This window comes from Oryx dammah, unplaced genomic scaffold (genome assembly GCF_014754425.2).
Source record: "Oryx dammah isolate SB20612 unplaced genomic scaffold, SCBI_Odam_1.1 HiC_scaffold_11161, whole genome shotgun sequence".
Lineage (NCBI taxonomy): Eukaryota > Metazoa > Chordata > Mammalia > Artiodactyla > Bovidae > Oryx > Oryx dammah.
In genome coordinates, this window is record NW_024080554.1 from 28209 (window position 1) to 52283 (window position 24075).

At 38.4% G+C, this 24075-nt stretch overlaps 1 gene segment (V, D, J or C); it reads right to left on the reverse strand.

Annotated features, from left to right (window-relative positions):
* Positions 1–754: 754 nt before the first annotated feature.
* LOC120860668 lies at positions 755–22694 on the reverse strand. The segment is given in 8 exon segments: positions 755–1203; positions 3611–3661; positions 5425–5472; positions 5758–5817; positions 9535–9864; positions 12948–12998; positions 22142–22435; positions 22590–22694. Coding segments are annotated over 8 exon segments (1017 nt in total).
* Positions 22695–24075: the final 1381 nt, after the last annotated feature.

A 24075-nucleotide genomic window follows, 5' to 3' on the forward strand; every position in this document is an offset into this window, starting at 1 on the left:
TTGTCGATCATCTGTTTTATATTTAGCAGTTTGTATATGTTAATCCTAAACTCCTAATATATCCCTCCCCCAACTTTTCCCCTTTGGTAACTGTAAAACTGTTTTCTAAGTCTGTGAATCTATTCTTTTTTTTTTAATATAAGTTTATTTGTATAATTTTTTTTTACATTCCATATATACGTGTTGTCATACGATATTTGTCTTTCTCTGGCTGATTTACCTCACTTGGTATGACAATCTCCAGATCCATCCATGTTGCAATAAAACTACCATATGATCCAGCAATCCCACTCATGGGTGTATATCTGGAGAAAACCCTAATCCAAAAGATACTTGCATCCTAAAGTTCATCACAGCAGTTTGTACAATGGCCAAGGTGAGTTTCCCCTCTTGGCTTCTGTACTTACTACATTATTTCTTCCCAGTGAATAAATATTTCCAAATCTCTAAGATGAGGGCAATGTATTTTACCTAAAGAGGACCGATCAAATTAACGGGAATGAAGGGCTCAATCTAAGAGCTTCCCTCATAGCTCAGTCGGTAAGGAATCTGCCTGCAATGCAGGAGACCCAGGTTCGATTCCTGGGGTGGGAAGATTCCCTGGAGAAGGAAATAGCAACCCACTCCAGTATTCTTGCCTGGAGAATCCCATGGACAGAGGAGCCCGGCAGGCTGAATTTGATAGCTTGGTTGTCATGCTGTTTCTCACCCTGGTTAGATTTCATGAAATTAAAGTACACAGACAAAAGGGGACTTGTGATTCTTTTGTATTTATTGTGCATGTTATGAAAATCTAAGTACAGAATTCAAGCAGCAAAGCTGACTTCTCCAGGATGCGTGACAGGGAGGGTCAGGGTCGTGGTCTGCGTGGAGGTGCTGAGGGAGGAGACAGGGAGCTGCCCAGTGTGCGCTCAGGAGTTGAAAGGACTTGGGGGTGGGACAATTATGACATTGGAGATAAATACACATCTGAACTGAGAGAACCCAAACCAAAAAGCAAGCAGAGAATTTCTTGGACTGTAGATGGTGAAGGAAAGTTGACCTCTCAGTAGCACCCCCGTCACGAGATCTTCCCATCACAGCAGATGCCTGTTCTCCTAAACACACAGGAAATGATGACAACAAAGTAGACTGTGCTCCGGAGGAGGAGTAAGAGGTAGGTGTAATAGGCAGAGGTGTTTGTGAGCTGCAGCTGCAGGGCACCTAGGAGAAGTCAATCTGGTGAGTTTCAAGTGTTCTTGTGAGAGGAGAGGACATATTCATGGAAGTGGTCACAATGATTTATTGCTGGTGATCTGCAAAGAAGTGGCACCCCTGTACCACCAAACCCAAAGAAAATGGATGCAACCACCATGAGTACCACCCCCACCAGAACAACTCAGAATCTAGCTGACAATTCAAGTCGATCAACAACCTCAACTAAATTCAACAGAACCTTCCAAAATATTAAAAAGCAAGGTTGTGTTTTTAAAGAATGAGTCCAAATGGGAAAAATATTTGTGATAAATAGCATTTTGCATTGTTTGCCCCATCACATCTCTGAGTAATAATAACAGGTGATGTTTGTTAATCACTAACCACATGTCAAACACTTATTCTGAGAGCTTTGCAAGCAAAATTCTCATCTTATTTAAGTTTTCAAATAACCTATGCGATTATCACTTTCAACCCCCTTTTACCAGTAAACTGAGGACAGAGAGAAATAATTTGCTTGGTGTCACACATTTAGAAAGCACCAGAAATCACATTTCAGTCCCAGCAACCTGAATCTGAAGAAGGTATCCTTAGCTGCTCTGGAGTCCTGCATTTCCGTGTGCAATAAATAGCCCAGACATGAACGTTAAGCATAAACAGCAAGTTGAATTGCTGATGTGCAAGCATCTGAGCCATTACATGTTGTGCACCAATGAGATTCCTATGAAGGGGATAAACCAGGGAGATCTGGTTGTGACCCAGTGAGGGGGGTGGAAGGTTTTAGTAAAGAGAACTTTGTACAAAATGGAAGAGAGTGGTTAGTCCAAAATCCCTGAAACCTTAGGAGCTCATGCCTCAATCACCTGTCTTTCTTAGATATCTAACCTCATGCCCTCGATGTTATAGCATAATTGCACTTACTCTCCTTCGAAATTTTGCAAGAATTATATGATGTCAAGAAGCAATTAACAATGATACTGGGCCTGACTTGCTACTCAATGGACTACAAGGCTGAGTTTCTTCCTGTATAAGTTCCCCTTTTCTATGCTTTACCTTCATGGAGTCAGAACTCCAGAATCACTAGTATGTGGTGTGGAAAGGATCTCAGGAGGGGACAGACATGCTCATAACTCATGGCCCTGAGTCAGGTCAGATGTTAGCTGAGTTTCATGCCCCCTGACACTGGGAATGGAGGAGGGATCAGCAGGACCATTGCCAGTGCTTCTAAATTCACTGAGAACCTTCATGAAGGGAGAAGGGGCCACCAACTAGTACTGATCCTGTGCCAGCTAAATGGATACCCTATGGGAAACATTCCACATAGGTGACCTTGCTGCTGCTAAGTCGCTTCAGTCGTGTCCGACTCTGTGAGACCCCATAGACAGCAGCCCACCAGGTCCGCCCTCCCTGGGATTCTCCAGGCAAGAACACTGGAGTGGGTTGCCATTTCCTTCTCCAATGCATGAAAGTGAAAAGTGAAAGTGAAGTCACTGAGTCATGTCCAACTCTTAGGGACCCCATGGACTGCAGCCTACCAGGCTCCTCCGTCCATGGGAGTTTCCAGGCAAGAGTACTGGAGTGGGGTGCCACCTTATCTCTGTAATAACTGAGTTGGGTGCAATTGTTCCCTATTGGCAGAAGAGGGCACTATTGCCCAGAAATAGAAGTAATGTACCCAGGTTTGTGCAACTAGTAATAAAAGAACTGGCGTTAAAGTCCTGTCTGTGATAGTCGGAAATTCACACACTTATACCCTGCGCATGGGTCCACCTGTCTCAGGGCCTTGGTTTTAGGATTCTTGCTCTATATCTTAGAGATGGAATAGAGAACTGAGTAAGTGTCTGAACCATGGATTCAGATGGCCTTTGTTGAATCCTCATATCTAGCTGTGTAGTTTGGTATAAGGGATTTAAGTAATTTTGGCTCATGGCCCTCATTGAAAAATCATGGGAAAATGTTGCACCACCTCATAGGAGTGTTATGATGAATAAACAAAATATGCACATAAGATACAGCACAACACCTTATGTATATCCAGCTCTCAGCAAGTGTCAGTTCACGTATTAGTTATCAGCAAGGGCTAAAACTTAAAAAACATCTAGAAGCAACTTGATATCAAGTTTCTCCAGTTATTACAAACAAAATCTACACAACAGGGTGAAGCCCACTGTTGAAATAGTTTGGAGGCTATCAGTGCATCCTCTCGTTTAGAGTCATCTTACACTAAAACCAGCATTTAATGTGTTAAGATGACTCTTTGGGAATGATGGATTTACTTAAAATATGCAGTCAATTCTGCAATATCCAGACATTTTGTTTTTTTCTACCTTAAATCAAGGAAGTTCAAAAGTTAAGTTTATCCAGAGGGAAAAAAGTGCTGTAACATGACACAAAGGCAAACAAACACAGAACTTACTGTTGTCAGCTTCCAGACATGCCTTTGTAGAATTAGTATCACCAGTGACTTCTAGAAGAAAGGAGAGCAGGTATTAATCCACTGCCTTGTCAATCATTAATATATATTATTAGACAGTGGCACATATGTGATTAACTCTGTGTGTGTTAATCTGCATGTATATATAAGAGAAGATCTGCTAACACAGATACTCTGTGTTAATACTCTGATTAAATGTATGAACACCACAGTTTCAGGAAAATTCACTTTTTCTTAACATTAACCAAGGAAGTTCAAGAGATAATTGATCAGATAAAAACTCATGCTTTCTAAAATATATATATCATACATATTATATATATATAATATATATACAATAACTTTTCTACCATGGGTGATAAAGGCTTGATAAAGAATATAAAAAAAAAAAGAAGAGATGGAGAAATTGGAAAAAGTAAACTAAATGAAATGGGAGCACTGAATATGAAATAGAAAAAGTGATACAAACTAGATAAAAGTAAAAGATCCTCATATAATCCAGTTGTTTTTAAACATGGTTGCTTATTAGAAACATATCTGGAGCCCTGGCAAAAAAAAGGCAATACCTGGGCATTTGTATTTTTCAAAAAATTCCAAGTTAATTCTAATACACATCTGGATTTTTAAAGATGTTTACAGGTTTTTCTATGAAATGGTAATTTTGGTGATATAGAATTCTATTATTGTTCTGTTGACCAGTCGTGATGCAACGTTATTAAGTGAGTACTAGTTAGTGTTAGTGTTAGTCACTCAGTCGTGTCTGACTCTTTGCGACCCCATGGACTATCTCGCCTGCCAGGTTCCTCCGTCCATAGGATTTTCAGGCAAGATCCCTGGAGTGGGTTGCCACTTCATAACCACAATAGTGAAAGACGCGTATCAGTTTTCACAATCAGTAGCCAAGCAAAAAATAAAAGATAATTACAATTGCAGGCCATAATGGGAACATGATTAACCTAACAATATAAAACAATTCCATACAGTTTGGGGGTCAAGCAGAGTGACATGGTAAACGGGAGTGCATACATGCATATGTTTTCATCTGCCCAGCCAATCTGAGTTATGACATTTTGATTTCATTTGTTTGACTTAGTTTGAATAGAATGCTAGATTTCTAATTAAAAAAAATAGATATGCAACAGGAAACAAATGTTTACTATTTAGCACAAGCAACTATAGTCACTATCTTGTAATAACTTATAACAGAAAATAATTTCAAAAGTAATATATGTGTATAAGTGATTGACAAAAAAATTCTTCTTTTAGAAATTTGGTAATGTTTATCTTTTTGTCAGTTTCTCTAAATGGCCTATGGATATCTAATAACAATGTATGAGATACAAAATGTTAAATATATTTGTATAGGATATAAGATTAATATAAATTAATATAAATAGACATCTACTATATTTAAATTATTAATGACATCATTCAAGATGCTCCCATTTTTATTTTTTCTGTGCTTGAGAAAATATTCTCAGAGAAATGTTAGTATGTCTCATTATGATTATGTTTTTTTCTTTTCCCTTATATTTCTTCTGATTTTTGCTTTAGGTATCTTTGTTTCTTTGTTGTTAGATGTCTAACTGTTTATGATGTCTATTTTCTTTGTGAATTGTACCTTTTTTTTGGTATCGTTTTTTTTTGAATTGTACTTGTTTTTTAAACTGCATCATTCAAAATATTTATCTTTGTTACATTTAAAAATACATAAATAACATTTTTTAGAAAGGTAATTGATCAGGGGGGAAAAAGTGCTACAGGATGTCTTAAAGCCAAACATAAGCAAAACTTACCACTTTCATCTTTCAGACAAGCTTTCTTAGAACCAGTACCTGTAACTTCTAAAAGCAAAGGAAGCAAGTATTAATCAATTGTCCACACCCATTATTTTACAGTGTGTGCATATGTATGTATAACATGGTGTCTGTGTATATATCATACATATATGTATATATATAATCTATTGACAGATGACAATGGGGATGATCAGGATAAGAATGATGAGCCCCACAGTTTCAGATAATTGGTCTTTTCCACTTTAAAACAGAGAAGTTCAAAAGATAAATAGATCAGGAAGAAAGAAAGACGGAAGCATGACATAAAGACAAATCTGTACAAAAACTTACTGCTCTCATCAGTGAGACAATCATTTGGAGGCTCAGTAGTAGTGACAGCTGAGGTGACAACTACGAGAAATGAGAAAAAGTATTAATGAATTATCTGTGCCCATTATTTGAGACTGTGAGTATGTTTCAGCAGTAAAGAATCCACCTGCCCTGCAGGAGTCACAGGAGACACAGGTTTGGTGCCTGGGTCGGGAAGATCCCCTGGAGGACGGCACGGCAACCCACTCTGATAGTCTTGCCTGGAGAATCCCATGGACAGAGAAGCCTGGTGGGCTACAGTCCATGGGGTTGCAAAGATTTGGACACGACTGAGGCGACTTCGCACTAATGTACATATGTTTAACGTGTGTGTATATTGCTATATATATATGTGTGTGTGTGATATATGTGTATATATATACACATATAAAACCTGCTGACAGAGAGACAGTAATGAAAAACATGAGCCCTACAATTACAAAAATAGTTGGTCTGATTCTATGTAATCCATAGTTTTAATTCATATATGATTTTCTACACGTGAAAATGTTGAAGTTCATGAAGGCTACACTTTACTTTTTACCGTAACTGGAGGCTAATACCCGAGGGCATCTTATCTTCCTTCCGTATTCATAGCTCCTTGCACTGTGTTTGCTACAAAGTAGGTGTTTGAGAAATACTTGTTGCAAAGACAAATCATCAGAAAAAGTGGCTACTCTGCATGGTCAGCAGCCACTGCCGAGATGAAGAGTTGCTGCCCAGTCTTATTCATCCAATCCAAGAGTGCACCAAGGGAATCCCACATTTGAAAGAGTCTGGCTCAGGCAAACTTCCTGTCTAAGCAAAGGAAAGCAGCCACATTTCCAAATCAAGCACATCCCCTGATTTTCTGCATTGGTGGTGTTTGTGGGCATAATGAAAACGGTATTAAATAGGCTAATAGCCAGAGAGTGACTCTAACTTGCTTAAGTACTTCACATGTATTATCTTCTTTCATCCTCCAGTGACACTGAGTGGGGTGTATTTTGGAGGATTCCATGTTACAAAGAGGAAATAAGGATCAGACGGAAAGTGACTGGCAGGGAGCTGTACCAGTGGCACCAGTGATGGCAGAGCCAGCATTCAAAGGATCATCGTGGGAGGTTAAATGAGACAGGGCCTGTGGGAAGTACTTTGTAAAATAAGCCATAGAAATAAAGAGAAATTAACCTATAAACAATATAATTCCACTACTGTAGACACTAAAAGCATCTTCTTTTCCAGATATCTTAATTATTCTTATCAATGACCTTTCTTTTTTTATTATAAGAGCTCAACATTTCAGTGCCATTCCAGATATAGAAAGATCCAGATATAGAAAAACAGGCCAAACCACATTTGTAGTTCTGTGACTTGATAGAAACTGAGATAAATAATGTAAAAAAAAAAAAAAGACAGTCATACAAGTAGAAATCATTTTTAAAAAGATAATGGACTATTGGATGGAAGAAAACAATGGTTGTTTTATTTATCCTTTTTCTCCTTGATGTGTTCTTGTTCACACAGATTTGGTTCTGATATGCCATTTTATGCCCTCAACGAGGTCTTTGTTCAGTAAGCTCTAAAAAATTGATTTGAGGTATAAAGACTTTAGAGTAAATCCCAAGAGTGAAAATATTAATAGTCACGTTTAGAGGTTAGTGTTAGTCACTCAGCTGTGCCTGACTATTCACGACCCCATGGACTACAGCCCACCAGGTTCCTCTGTCCATGGGATTTTCCAGGTAAGGATACTGGAGTGGGTAGCCATTTCCTTCTCCAGGGGATCTTCCCAACCCAGGAACTGAACCCGGGTCTCCTACACTGCAGGCAGATTCTTTACCGACTGAGCTACCAGGGAGCCCATGTTAAAATATCCTCAGAAACTGACTTTAATGTGCTTGAAAGCCTTCTTTCCCTTACAATGACTTATTCACTAAAAGGAAACACACCTCTTATTAACATGCATTGGTTGAGGCAGAAACAATCAAGTAACAAAGTTTTATAATAAACTCTATGTGTTTATTATAAGTTCTCTTTCTCAGTGAAGATTGGTTGAAAACTAGGACCAGATTAGATTTATTTCTCTGTAAAGTCATTTCATTGCTATGTACTTCATGTTATATTCTTAGCTTTTATCAAAAACAAAACAATTTTAAGAAACAGCTTTGGAAATTTGCTATAGAATAACATTAGCTGAAATGCCATCAATAGCTTTACAGCCATTAGAAACCCTTGGAATGCATTTGTTTCAGAATTGTGTTCAGGTAAAACACATTATGAACTGGAATATCTCTCTCATATGGTAACCGTCACAATGAAATTATATACTTATTTTTTTCTCATCACAAGAAAATTTAAAACCTAGTACTTTTAGTGTCCTTAAGTAGGACACTTAAAGCCATGATTCTATTAAACTGTAAATTTGCTTCTTTTCTATTAGAATAAAAATTAAAATTTAGAGCTATTTTTGTAATTTTATTTTTAATTAGTTTTAGGAGAGGATATAAATGGATATGATGAATATATAAATAAGTACAGCCATGTCATATTTTGGAAAGCAAGTGTTTTCTCTGATGTTATTTCATTTGCTCTTCATTGCAGCCCCAGGACAAAACCAAGACAAGTGTTCACACCTGATTTGATCACTGGATAGACCAAGAATCGGAGAAGATAAAGACACACTTCAGAAATCCGGACTGGTGCCCAGCAAACATCTGTGCACATTTTATGTGCTTGGTTTCCACTGCTTTAAAAAGGTGTCCTAACCACAGGGAAAAGCGCAGAAGGACTCCTTCCGATGGGCGCTTTGGGGCCTTTGGTCTGTTAGGTGAACGTGCAGGACATTCAGTCGTGAGTCCAGTTAGTTACAGGACCACTGCCAGGGCCAGGGCACCTCCCAGCTCTCTGTCCACACTGCATGGACACATCCAGCATCTGCTCACAGGGGCTACTCTGAGATGTCATGCCTAGATCACAAGTGACCCTAAGTCATCAAGGAAAGCGTATGTTCTCTTGACTGTAATGCATCCTCCGTGGACAGTAATTCACCCCAGAGTATCCATCCGTACATCCCTCCAGACCTGGCATGTGCTAGGGCTGCAATAAAAATATCTTGGAAGACCTTTTCTAATAGCAAGAAATGCATTCATTATGTAGAATGGGAGTAACTTTGTACACTTTAGTATCACCCAATCTTTGATTACAAATTTTATCTTATAGTGGTATGTAAAATACAAATTTCAAAAACCTAAGACCTTAAAAAACCACAGTGGTCAAATTATTCTTTTTGTTGAGCTGCAATTTGGCCCCCTTATACAAACACCATTTTGTCATTTAATAACTCATTGCTTTGGAATTGTAAGGGAGAACTAAATTGAGAATGACTTTGCCTGCTGTAAAACATTCCTGAAAGATGTATAAATGTTGTTATTTCCTGACCAATCAAGATCACCAACAGTGAAGATCTGTTGTGTGCTAAGTTGCTCGATGCTTTCACATATGTTGTTTCATTTAATCCATACAACAACTCTAACACTTAAACATCATATTATCTTAATATTTTGGAAGATGAAACTGAGGATGAGAGAAGTAAAAATTTTTTCTATGTTTCAAAGCCTATCCTATTTTAATCCTATGGGGAGATAGCTACCATTAAATGAAACATCATTTTATCAAGACATATTTGTTTGTTTTTCATTAACACTTAGCCGGAAAGGTGGGTATTGTCTTTGAAAAACAATATTTTGGGAGGTTATATTTACATTTATATTCACTTACCTTCTTTTATTGAGGGAAAAATAATCTCTTGATCAATTCCTCCTATATTTTTCTGGTGTTTGACAACACATACATGTTGTTTATCCATAGAGTTTTCGGTCACGGTCAGCCAGCTGAACTTCATGTACGTGTCCTTGGTCTTCATGGTATTTCCCTGCTGGGATGGCAGAGCTCTTTTGTCATTTTTTACTCTCCAAGAAACTGTAATAACATCAGGGAAAAATTTCTCCAGGAGACAAAGATACGTTCCAGCATTATCATGGTTGATTTCAGCAATTGAAGGAAGAAAAACAGTGGGCTTGGGAGAAGTGTCTGCAGCAAGGTTTCTCTCTGTAGGGGAATATGGAATAGTAATTAAAAAGAATGGTTAAAGAAACACCAACATGTTGTGGCTTGGAAAAACCTAGTGAGTAGTGAAAAAACAAAAGGCTACTGCTCACTATGGCCTTTCACCTGTAGTACGTTCTTAGGTGCTTAGTACTGTTTTATTTTTAATGGCAAGAGAAGGTCGAGACTTCATGGAACTTGCCCAAAGTCACCGCTGTTAAGTAGCAGAGCTGGATTATAACTTGACCTTCACTTTTTCTCCATATGCAGAGATGGGGTGCGTCTTGGATGCATGCCAAGTCGCTTCAGTCGTGTCCGACTCTTTGTGACCTAATGACTATAGCCTGCCAGTCTCCTCTGTCCATGGGATTATGACTTTTAAATATCCTATATAAATATCCCACATCAAGACTTCCAACATTCATGAACATGTTTATTGACTGAATTCATGCTTCCTACAGTGGAAATGTGGAGTCCCAATCAGTGGACTGCCAGGGAAGTCCCCAGTTAATCTTTTTAAAAATCTCTTTTGTTCTATACTACTGGAGCCTGTTTTGAAGTGGAGGGGTGGGTGGTGGGAATAGGGCTGGTGGGGCAATTGGGTAACTGATGGTTTCTGTATTGGTGAAAATCTTTGCTAGCTTCCAAACTACTTCCCTTTCCTGTCCTGTGCTTTGCAGTTCATGCTCTCTTGTCCAAATGACACATTCTCAGATTCTGCAACTCTGTGGAATCTCACGCTTCATTTAACTGATTCTGGAATGAACCATAAAAATAAATACCCAGAGAAAATTTATTGGTTTTACAAAACAATATAGCTACTTTCGAGAATGGGAATGAACACCCACCTGTACTTGACATGTGTACTATGAAGCTGAACTTTGAGCTCCAGATGTGGATCCCATGCCCAATTCTGAAGTGGTGAAATTCTCTTTATTTCTAATTTTATATGACCTCTCAATTTTATACCTGAACCACTCCAGATTTTGGAGTAGAGCAGCATGTTATTTATAGTGCCTTGATTGTATAACAGTATTTCCAAAACTTCTATTGAAAATGTATTATTAATCCCCAACTCCTAATTTGGGATTAGCAGATACACACTACTGTATATAAAATAGATAAACAATAAGAACCTACTATGTAGAACAGAGAGGTATATTAAATATCTTGTAATAACCTTTAATGGAAAAGAATCTGAAAAATAATACACACACACACAAAAACTGAATCACTTTGCTGTACACCTGAAAATAACCCAACATTGTGAACTAACTATACTTTTGTGTTAAAAAAATGTATTTTCAGAAAGGCTCTTATGCTAAACTTATCAAGTAATCTACTTAGAATTTTTCCAAATTCAGAAAATGTTCTCCAAAAGCACATTTTATTTTGGAATTTCATCTGAAGTTTTAGCTTGAGTAATAATACACAATATTCTGGCTCTCGGTGTTTTCCCTATAATTTGAATTTGCCCCCTAAGGCTGCTGAACTGCTTTACTGCCACTATTTTTTTTTTTTTCACCAGCTGCATAAAGTATATATCCTGACAAGGGATCGAACCTGTGCACCTGCATTGGAAGGTGGAGTCTTAACCATTCGACCACTGGGAAAGTCCTTCACAGGGAAATATCTTAAGAAGGGAGAAATTGGACTTCTCATCTGAGAAGAAAAGAAAATTCTTGGGAACTTCTGCCTGTGCAGCAAAGTTTCTGGTTTTCCTTCTAAATCAGTAAGCAGACAGGGTTGATTTTTCACTCATGTTGTAAATAAAGTTGGGTTGCAATGTGCTATTTTAATTTTATACATTTTGCTTTTAGTACAAGTAGTATTTTACACATTATAAAAGCAAGACACTGTGTATTTCTCCAACCATATACTTTGTTGATAGTGATTTAGGTCTTCCCTCTTTTTTTCCCCTCTCATTTTTCTTTTATAAACTAAATAATTGAAGGTCATTCATACTTAAATAAAAATTTTTAATTCATGAGATTTCTATCTATATTTAATTGACTTCACTTCTTGATCATTTTCTTTATAAATTAAAGCTTTTTTCTGATAAGTATGAGCATGAAGCCCAAGCTTCCTGGTTATATATTTTAGAGCCAATAAATGTTGTTGTTAGAAATGATATCAATTAAATTAAAGGATTAAGATTTAAAGCACATAGGAAAATAGGACATATAAAAAATAAACATATTTTAATCTCAGTCTTTCTTGCCATGTAAACCAAAGTCTGCTAAAGAGAGACAGATACCTTCCAATTCAATTTTATGTGTGTGAGGGAACCATAAGATAACTTTCCATTTGTTAATTGTACAGCTGCATCCTCTGAAGAATTTCAATTCATCAGTAGTTTGGCCACCAACACTCTCCCTCTTGGATGCAATTTTCCCTTTACATTTGAATAGAGTAAACACCTATGCAACACGTATGATGTGTTAGCCAACAAAACGTACGGTGCTCAGTCGTGTCCAACTCTTTGCAGCCCCATGGACTGTAGCCTGCCTGGCTCCTCTGTGCACGGGCTTATCCAGACAGGAATACTGATGCATTAGACAATGTGCCAAATACTTCATCACGCTGTCTCATGTAGTTCTCGTACAACCCCTGCTGGATAATACTGTTATGCGCTTTTGCAGATTAGGAGACTGAGTCCAGAGAAGAACTTCCATGTTCACATGCGTAGTTAGCGGTGGATCGGAAGTTCTCGGTCAGCCTGACTCCAAAGCCCACTTTCTTTGGAAATACCGCTTCAGCATCAGGAAAGGAGACATGTTAACGCATAAGACTTACCTGTAATGGCAAACTTCAACCCTGGGCCAAATACTTTCATGATGATTATGTACATTATACACGAGCCCTTTATAGAAGTCCACACAGACAGGAAGACAAATTCTTTTATAACATTTGTACAGTGTTGTCTATGCTCTCCTTTACTATGTGAATTTGTTGTAAAATCTCTCCTAGATCTCTACATCTAATTCCCATCCACATTCCCATTTTTGGTAAATATCGTTCCTATTTAATTATTTCTTACCTTCTATTTCCTTTAAAAAATATATATATATTCTTCTGATACCTACCTGTGACAATGAGTTTTGCTCCAACATTGAAGTTTTTTATGTAATTATTCCACAGTGATTCAAGTTGTATCAAAAACTTTAGACTAATTAGCTTCTCTGATTTCTTCAAATTCTAGTAGAACTATGATGACTTCGAATTCAAGACACTAGGCTTCTGGTCCTGGATCAATTTGCTCCTAACAAGCTCTGTGGTTGAGTAAATTAAATAAACTAACGCCCTGGGTACCTTATTTATTTGAAAATGACGGTGCTACTGTTAAGTCAAACAAACATCCTTATTAGTGTTTTGGTGAGCTCAAAATGAAACAAGATCTGAAAAGTCATTTGAATAAAAATTATATAGAGGTAAGAGATTGTAAATATTACTATATGATCATTGATATTATTAGGAGTATTTTTATTTGTGATAATTGTGTGGTCCAACATGACATTTTAATATCATGGGAGCAAATCTTACTTATCTGATGGGAATTCAGGATCTGGGGTTTACAAGTAGATCCATAGCAACTGATGACTTGTTTGCATTCCTCTGTGTTTTGATATGTCTGGATTCTCCAAGCCTGTATCACAGCTTTTCACACACCCAGTTAATAGGCTGTCATTTGTTCTATCGTATTTGCTGCATTTCCAGGGTGAACAAAATCAAAGGGCACATTGGCTAAAGCCTAATGTATGCAGCCAGTATATGGAACTTCACTTCTGATGTCCAGAACAAATGGCTTTTTCCCCAACAACAGCACAATCTTTGGGTATGTCAAGATTTTACCAGAAATTTCAGCTTCAAAAAATCTATCCAGTTCATGCCCAAAGTTCAGCTTGCAGCTCCAGGTATGGGCCTTATGACAAATGACCACAAAAATGGCAGGATGCCTGGTATTCAAATTCTCCTTTGTTAAGTTGGATCGCTTCATTGCCTGCCTCATCTTATCAGCTGAGGATCACCATTCATGAATGACATTACATTTTGGTGCCCATTGCATTGATGCATTGGGAGTATAAACAAATTTGTTTGAAGACTATTTCTTCCATTTTTTAAACTGGATATTGAAGGCAGTGTCCCCCTTTTACTTCATTTTCCTACTAAAGATTCCACATTGAAGTTCTTTTTTCTAATTTTGTGGTGGGAAAACATATTTGAAACTTTGGTGTGCTTATTTTAGCCAGTTAGTAAAGGGTATCTATTCCACTACATTTTTTTCCTTGCTTTCTTATTTCTTGTTTTTAATTCACTTCTTTTGGATTCAGATAGAACCAACACATATTCTGAATGTTTAATAAATGCACATTCATGTGACTTACATGATCTTTGTGAGGGAAAGAGACGTCATTTCAGTGCTATGAGTAAAAGCAAGAGCATTGTTTTCACATGTGAGCAGCAATACAAAGTATGAGCTATTACTAATAGTTAGTTACAGAATCCAGGTCAGGCTACAGAAGGGTAAATATTCAGGATGTAAAGACATGACTTAATGTTTCAAATATCACATAACGATCCAGTCCTCTAGCTTTGACAGGTCTCTACTGGATCCCAAACTTTGCCACGGTAGCTAGTCATGTGACTTTAGGCAAGTAACTAAACTTCTCTAAACCTGTTTCTTTATCTCTAAAATGGGAATGAAAGGATTACTGGTGAGGAAAGTATAAGGCATTGAAACTACGTATCATGGTGTCTATCCTTCAGTAAATATTAACTAATATTAAAATTCTCTTTAATGGCATGGTTTGAGGCCATTTCATCAAAATCTTCCATCAAACAAAAGATATGTTTTTTTAAAAGCAATAACTATTATACCAAGCTCAACAATCCAAGACGCCCTCCTTCTGCAGCCATAGACCATAGAAGACAGGTCTCAATTAAGCCAGAATCTAGAATGCCTTTCCACTAGAACAGAAGCTGTTTGGTGTTGAGACCTGCTCTGTGTCTTGTTCACCCATCGTCTTCTGCATCTCCCAGCACAGAAACGGTCCTCAATAAATATTTGCTGAGAGAATGAAAGAGCAAAGGAGAAAGCCCAGCCATGAAGACACTTTCGTGAACTTTGGAGCTGAAATGGCTCATTGAGCTCACAAACTGGTCCATGTCCAGACAATTTCACAAGAGATGAGATAGTTTAAGTTTCAAATAATCTCAGCCTCCTTCTAAGAAGCTAGAGTAATAAGAAGTGAGTTTTATCAATCTTGTATAATCATTTACTGTAAGAATTTTCTTCCACTGTTCTCAGGGATGAGATGAAAATCAGTAATATTGGTTTTGCAGGAGATTCAGGAGCACAGTATTTTATCTCAAAATATAGAGAAGAGATAGTAAGAAAAGTGTTTCTCACTTAATAGACTGCCTACAAGAAAAGGAACGTGAACTAATAACTTATACCAATGTGATGATATAATATGCTAGTTATGTTAGAATATAGAAAGATAAACGAAGCAATAAGACAGACATGGTCTTCAGAATACTTTACTATCGAGCCTGAGTCTATTTTGTGTGTGTTTTCTAGAACACAAATTTCAACTGCTTACAAGCAGGGATAAGAATAAACCATTTACAAGGTGATTTAGTTTCCATATTCAGTGACCAATAGCTGTAAAACTACTGTTTAGATGCTGAGACCAAGAATGTGGCAGCCAGATCAGGGAGATCTCAAGTTGTCTCTACAAAGCATCTATCAGTATTTTATGACTACAGTAAGAATAGAAAAATGATACTTACCAGGAGGAGTTACTATGATGTTAGCTCCTTCTCCAAATATCTTCTTCCAGCCCGAGCTGTCACAATGATAAAAGCTCCTACAATAATCCAGCCTTTTCCTACCTTTATAAAGTGACTAGAAGTCAAAAAACTTCATACCGGCAGTTTGATCTGAGTTCTTTTGGAAGTCCTTGGATATAGGTTTCACAGCATCCAATGTTTTATAAGTTTTCCTCAGATTTGTTGTTATTATTCAGTCACTAGGATGTGTCCGACTCCTTTGCAAGCCCTTGACTGTAGCCCGCCATGGGATTTCCCAGGGAAGAATACTGGAGTGGGTTGCCATTTCCTTCTCCAGGGAATCTTCCTGACTCAGGGATGCACTGGGGAAGCCACTTTCCTCAGATAAATGGACCCAAATATCTGCTTTCCAAGGAGTAGTAATCACTGAAAACACTGATGAAAGATGAAAAGTTTAAAAACAGGAAAAGAACACATCACTGACACCAACTGGTTAACCACCTGGTTTTCTAAATTTCCAGGAATGGTATTCAAAGAATCAAGACTTTTTTTTTTTTTATTTGCAGGTGTTGAGTTCTGTTGAAACTGCTCAGAGTTTGCATCAGTTGAAAGGCAATTCTCTTTTCACAAACACCAGGGCTGTTTAGTGATTTGGGAATGTATTACTAAAAGGAGGAAAACCTTCAGTAACTGAAAATGCAAATACGCCATCAGCCATCACACGTGTACTTGAGAAATGTGAGCAAGCTCTCCATTCATTGGGCAGCACAGTTCTTTCCCAAGGGAAAGGGAAATGAGAAAATAAGTCCTATGATGACTTATTTAATATTATTTTTCCTAGGATAAAGGAAGAAATTTGCAGAACTCTCTCTCCATTGAAATAATACTTTCTTTAAACTAAAACTTCAAACAATATTCATTTCTCTATAGTCAAAAGAAGTCTCTTCGTGGCTATTCTGTAACTTCAAGCCACTCATCTTGGGGCAGGGGGAAAGAAATGGCCAGGAGCAGCTGAGTACTCCTCTGAGCACGGATGAGCTGTCCATCTGCCAGGACCAGACAGGACAGCCTCTTATTGTCTCCATGTCCACTCCAGAGGCGCTTGTTCATGGTCTCAGTCCCGCGAGCAATCCGTTCCTCTGCCCCAAGGATGAAAGTAAGAGGGTCATGTTGGGCACCTGTCCGTTCACTGGAGCTCAGCTCACAGTCCCAACACAATGGGAGGGGATGAGAGATTCAGATGCCAATTATATGTAGATAGATTTTTTTTTTAAATTGAGAGTTCATGGGAATTTCCTGGCAGTACAGTGGTTAGGACTCTGCACTTTTACTGCTTTTACTGGGCTCAATCTCTGGTTGGGGAAGTAAGAGCTCATGATCCACAGAATGTCCACACAAAAATTGAGAATTCCAAGTTGTTAGTACTTGGGGCTGTCGTATACCCTTTGCACCTATTGTAGTCATGAATGATGTCCCCTCAGTTCCTTTCTGAAAACTTGTCCTGTGATTTTCCTTATTCCAAGACCATGAGCAGAATTATCGGGAGCTTTAGGAATTGTTTGTTTTTCAAAATGCATGAAAGATTTAAGCAATAAAATGCAAAAGAGTAACTAAAGAGTTATATAATTAATGCTTTATTAAATATAAGAACAGTAAGAAGAAAGAGTATAAGGTTTTACTAAAGGGCATAAAATTAAACCTGCATAAATGGAGAGACATATCATATTCATGAAGGAAAAGCTCAATGTCATAAACATGCAAATTCTTCTTAAAATCATGTGTATAAATTGACTAATTTCAATGAGACTTAAGGTAACATTTTATTTTTTTGTTCCATGTTGTAAAGATTGGGGCTGAGCTAGTTATATTTGTTTTAAATTGATATAAAAATTAAATATGAAATAATTTAAAATTTTTTATTAAAATAATGATTTTAAATAACTAATTTGGCATAGCAGCTCTTAACCCGTATTGCAAAGTTACTGACATAACACAATAATGGAGTAAGAATACTGAGACATGAATAAAATGCAAATCCTCCAAGCATATGTTAATATAAAAATATAATTAAGGCATTTTTAATTATGGGGAAATGATAGATTTTCTTAAAATTAGTTATGAACTATTAATTATATGTTGGAAGAAAAAATAGCTCTATCAAATACCATAAAAGTTAGGTTTGTATTAAAAGGCATCTAAAAGTGTGAGTTATAAAGAACAATGAATGCAGGTCACTTAGTCAGGTCCCACTCTTGCGACCCCATGGAATGTAGCACATGAGGTTCCTCTGTCCATAGTATTCTCCAGGCAAGAATACTGGAGTGGGTTGCCATTTCCTTCTCCAGGGGATCTTCCTGACCTAGGAAGCGAACCCGAGTCTCCTGCATTGCAGGCAGATTCTTTACCGACTGAGCTATGAGTAGGGGACTAACTGAGTCCTTGGGCAGAAAATCTTGGAATGTGAAGAGGACAGGAGACACCTTTACTTAATGTTTAATTTTTAAGAAGGAGAAATTTGGAGAATTTTTTCTCTTTATTTTTTAATTGAAGTGTAGCTGGTTTACAGTTTGTGCCAATCTCTGCTGTATAGCAAAGTGACTCGGCTTTACACATATATATGTTCTTTTTTTCAACATTGTTTTCCATTATGATTCACCCCAGGATACTAGATGTAGTTCCTTGTGCAATACAGTAGGATCTTGTTGTTTATCCATTCTAAATGTAATAGTTTACACCTGCCAACTCCAAATTCCTAGTCCATCCCTCTTCTCCTCTTCCTCCCTGTTGGCAACCACAAGTCTGATCTCTGTGAGTCTGTTTCTGTTTCACAGATAGATTTATTTGTGTCATATTTTAGATTCCACATACAAGTAATATCATATGGTATTTGTCTTTTTCTGACTTACTTCACTCAATATGATAATCTGTAGTTGTATCCATATGGCTGCAAACAGCAGTGTTTTGTTCTTTTTGTGGCTAAGTAGTATTCCATTGTAGATATGTACCACATCTTCCTTATCCACTCATCTGTCAATGGATATTTAGGCTGTCCCCATGTTCTGGTTGTTGTGAACAGTGCTGCTGTGAACAGAGGTGTGCATGTACCTATCCAAATGACTGTTTTGTCCTGGTATATGCCCTGGAGTGGGGTTGCTAGGTTGTACGATAATTCTATTTTTAATTTTCTGAGAGACCTCCATGTTGTTTTCCATAGTGGTTGTACTAATTTACATTCCCACTGACAGTGTATTAAGATTCCCTTTTCTTCACACCCTTTCCAGCATTTGTTATTTGTAGACATTTTAATGATAGCCATTCTGGCTGGTCTGAAGTTGCACCTTGTCGTAGATTTGATTTGCATTTCTCTAATAATTAGTGATGTTGGGCATCTTTGCATGTGCCTACTGGCCATCTGTATGTCTTCTTTGGGGAAATGTCTATTAAGGTGTTCAGCTCACTTTGCTCTGGGTTGTTTGTTTTTTGTTTTTGTTGTATGATCTGTTCACATATTTTGGAAATTAAGCCCTTGTTGGTCACATCATGTATAAATAGTTTCTCCAATTCTATTGGTTGTCTTTTTTTTATGGTTTATTTTGATGTGAAAAAGCTTATAATTTTGACTAGGTCCCATTTCTTTATTTTTGTTTTTATTTCTATTGCCTTCAGAGCCTGACCTAAGAAAATATTGGTATGAGTTGTGTCAGAGAATGTTTTGCCTGTGCTTTCTTCTAAGAAAGTTATGGTGTCATGTTTTATGTTTAATTCTTTAAGCCATTATGAGTTTATTTTTGTGTGTGGTGTGAGAGTGTATTCTAACTTCATTGATTTATGAGCATCTGTCCAACTTTCCCAGCACCACTTGCTGAAGAGACTTTTTCCCCCCTGTTTTTATATTTTTGCTGGAGAACTTGTACTTTTTACAACATTTCTAGGAATGTATCCATTTCTTCTAGGCAGTCTATTTTCTTGCCATGTATGGAGTAATTATTTGTAGTAATGAGTTACTGCCATTTGTATTTTGGTGGTATCAGCTGTTAACTTCTGCTAATTTCATGTCTAATTTTGTATCTTTGAGTTCTCTCTCTCTCTTTTTTTTCCTGATGAGTTTGCTAAAGGTTCACCAATTTGTTTGTCTTTTCAAATAACCAGCTCTTGATGTATTGGTCTTTTCTATGATGTTTTTAGTCTCTATTTTATTTTGCTCTGATTTTTATTCTCTTTCATTTACCTTTGGTTTTATTTGTTCTTTTTCCTAGTTCTTTTCGGTGTAAGATTAGGCTGTTTGTTTGAGGTTTTTCTTGTCTCTTGTGGTGGGCTTGTATCACTATAAACTTCTCTCTTAGATTTTGCTGTATACCACAGATTTTTTGGTGTTTTCCCGTTTTCATTGTCTTCAAGTATTTTTTATATTCTCTGATTTCTTCAATCACACCTGGGTTGTGTATGGCATACTGCTTATCCTACGTGTGTTTTTGTTACTTGTACATACACAGTGTCTCTACCTCTAGCTGTGTCCTTAGAGAAATTTACCTGTATAAACAGAGACAGAGAATGGAAACTGAGGGAGAGATCATAAGGGTTCTGTGAGTACATGGAAAAGTAGTTATCACAAAGTGCAAAGAAAAACCGTGATATAATAATGCATTAGTCAGTAACTGGGGGAGAAATTGGATCTCCACATTAAGATTGCTACCTTACACCCATACCCAAATATTCAAACTAAAGTGGATCAAGGAATCAAATGTGCAGAACAAAGTCTTAACACCATTGGAAAAGTATAAACAAAAATGTATTTATGCTTCAGGCTTTCCTAAAGGTGCAAATAGTTACAGTATGTGGTTGCTGATTCAGTAGAGGAAGCTAAAGGTAGTGCCTTTACTATCCAATTCCTTGCTGTCTGCAGCACTGAACTAAGAAGAATCTGAAGCTTTGACATGTGGTGTGAGGCTGTTTTTTTTTTTTTTTTTGATTGTGATATTCTGATGGAGAAATGTGATGACCTGGAGAGCAGCAGCACCCAGGATGCAGCAAGACAGATGGGGCTTCGGGGCTGGGGATAGAACCATGAACACTATGCTAGCAGGCTCTCCTGTGCTAGTGCAGCAAGGCTTACAGTACAATTTGGAGAAGAATCGGTAGGAGCCCATCGGAAAATGCACATTTCAGCCTTTGGTCCATGACTCTGGTTCACTGTGGTGAGTGCCACCCAGAACATGCACTTTTATTCTGATTCAGGTACTTCTGATGCAGGTGGTACATGGACCACGGTTTGAGAAACACTGTTCTGGAAGCTCAGATACTGATACAAATTTGGAGGAACCAATACATAGGAGACCATACACACGTGAGCTGACATTTCTGTATTTCAATATTAATTTTGCTTCCTTAAACCTAGCCCAATAAGGCAGCCACAGTCTTTGGCTATATGACTTTTCAATTGAAATATATACTATTCATTGATTGTTCACCTAAAGTGTTCTTTAATTTTAATTATTGAGAAAAGTACGATCTGATAAGTCTCATTCTAGTTTGGCACATGGCCTTGTTTTTGGTAGGGAGTGGGGGTAGAAAGAAGCTTTGGCTTTACTTGTTTCAGACAGTTCTGGCTGTGGGCTGAACTTCAACAGAGGGTATAAGTAGAATACAACAACGGGGCTTCTCTCGTAGCTCAGTCAGTAAAGAATCTACCTGCAATAGTGCAGGAGACCTGGGTTCAGTTCCTGGGTCTGGAAGATCCCCTGGAGAAGGAAATGGCAACCCACTCCAATATTCTTGCCTGGAGAATTCTTGCCGTGGACAGAGGAACCTGGCAAGCTACAGTCCAAGGAGTCTCAAGAGTTGGACACGACTTAGCCACTAAACCACCAACCACCACCATCTAAAACAATCACTCTCCCTACACTTTCACTAGGTCAGCCATGCCCTCATTGATTATGTAAGAGAAATATCAGTTTTTCCAAAAGATAAACTGGATACAAGCTTGAGGTTCAAGAAGTCCGAGTTTTCATTCCATCATTTCTCATTCTTCATAATCCTGGATAAGAAAGATGCTCTATTCCCAGCCATTTTCTCTGGATAATCATCAGGTGAATGGATCAGTATTATCTAGCCTTTCCATTTTCCTCTCCTAAATGTCTCCCCTCACAGATAATCCTAGGTTCTCTGTCTGTCTTAAAGAGAAAATAATATGAGTCTACCAGCTTCTGGGAGAGCTGAGAATATGCTGCCTGCCAGGCTGCTTGCCTATAGACTGGAGATGGAGGCCTGTTTTTAGGAAAAACTATGACTATTGTGGAGAGGTAGAAGGTGACCACGAAATAGAAAGTTTGATTCATGGGCATTGAGTTCAAGGTTTTTCTTTGTTTAGAGTAAAAAGAAATTGGGCGGGGGAGGGGGGGAGTGAAGCAGCTGCTGCTATCAGGGCTGTGATTTTCAGCCACAAGCAAAATTTCCAGTGCAGTGTACAGGAAGTCTGAACCAACGTGCTTATCCCAGATAGCACAGTAGTATATGCCGGAATCACTTGCTTGCAGATTTAGGATTGCAAATGTGTAGCTCCTCCCTGTGCCCTTATAGACATCGTATTTTGCTCCATTGATTCCTGATTCAAGCACAGGCTTTAAGTTGTAGCTGTCGTAGTATAAAAGGCGTCGGGGGGCCATCCCCTCCTCATGTTTGTACAAGTGGATATAGGTGGCCCCTTGTCTAAGATCACAAGGGAACGAAGCAGTCTCCCCAATCTTACTAGTGATTAACATCAAGTTGGAAGATACCTGCATGACTGCAATGGGAAAAGCAACACAAAATAATGAGGAAGAGGAAGCACTAATTTCTTAGTATGACCCTCTTCCCCACAATCCCCCCTATCCCCCCCCCCACCCCACATTGCCACAAAATACAGAAAAATTCCAGGAGCATCCAGGCAACACACTTACCGGGAACCAAGACAACCAGAAGCAGTGCTGGAGCCCGCATCCTGCCCCAGCAGTCAGCTAGACTGGGATTCCGAGCGGATGTGACAGGCAGAGAAGTCAGGGAGGACCTCTCTTAAAGACCAGCAGGCTGATTCCAGAGGGGGTGGGTGCTGGGGGAGGCCTGGTGAGGAGCCCCGGCTCTCTGCACCACCCCTTTCTTGAGGCCCCCCCTGTGGCAGGCTGGGAGCTGCCATCTCCCCCACAGGAGAGGAGGGGCCTGAGCACTGAGAACTCAGAACTGCAAGCAGATGGATCAAATGCGAACTGAGGGGAGGAGAGCCATGGGCCAAGCTTGCCTGTTGCCTATGGAGTGAGCAGTCCTGAATGGGGCTAAGTTCCCTGCAGTTCAGCATTTCAGTGTTTATGCTGCTGCCACGGTCTTGTCTGATGATATCTTTATATTCCTTCCCTGAACTACCTTTCCTTTTACCCCTGTAAGCAAACTCGGAGGCAACAACCAGAGAACCTGGATAAGAACTGAACCTGCTTTATTATAAGAAAGTAAGATTGTTTATGTTGGTCTACATTTGACGGTCCTTAAAATTAAATGGATGTGTGTTCGTGTGTGTGCATGTGTTATAAATCAGTTGGAGAGAGGATTCATGTTCATCCTCAAGTAAAAGGCTGCCTCATACAGAGTGTCCAGATTTCATGAAAAAATAAGGAGCTTCACAATAGTTGGAACAGACAAACTAAAAACATATATTTTTCCTGAAATTCAGGGACATGCAAATCAAAACTATAATGAGATATCACCTCACCCATGTCAGAATGGCTATTATTGACAAGGCTGGAAATAACGTGTTGAAGATGGGCAGAAAATAGAACCCTTGTGCACTGTTGGTGGGGATGTAAATTGGTGTAGTCGCTATGAAAAACGGTATGGAGTTTCCTCAGAAAGTTGAAAATGAAACTACCAGCTGATTCAGCAATTCCACTTCTGAGTGTTTATCTGTAGAAAACAAACCACTAAGAGATGCCTGCTCCCCTGTGTTCACTGCTTTCAACAGCCAAGGCCCGGGAACAAGCCAAGAGCCCATCAAGAGAAGAATCAAGTATCTGTGGTGTGTGAGTGTATACACACACATATATATGCATGTAATAGCATTATGTGGCCCCTAATTATGTCATGGGTTTAGACAGCTCTCCCAGCTGCTGCACAGCTCTGCCTCTTGACCAGTTCTTTCTCTATCATTCTGTTTCTCTACCTCCCTCTGTTTCTTTACTTCCCTCTGTTTCTCCATCTCTGTGCGCAGATCTTCTCTATTTCTATTGCTACCTCACACTCTCTTTCTTTCCAGCTCTGACTTTCTCCCCTCTCTTTCTCTTTATCTCTCCTCTGTTTTACAATTTCCTTCCTCGTCTCTACTTCTGTTACTTTCTGTCCCTCTTCTCGCTTATCTCTACCGCCTGTCTTTCCTTTTCTATTTCTCCATTTATATTTCTT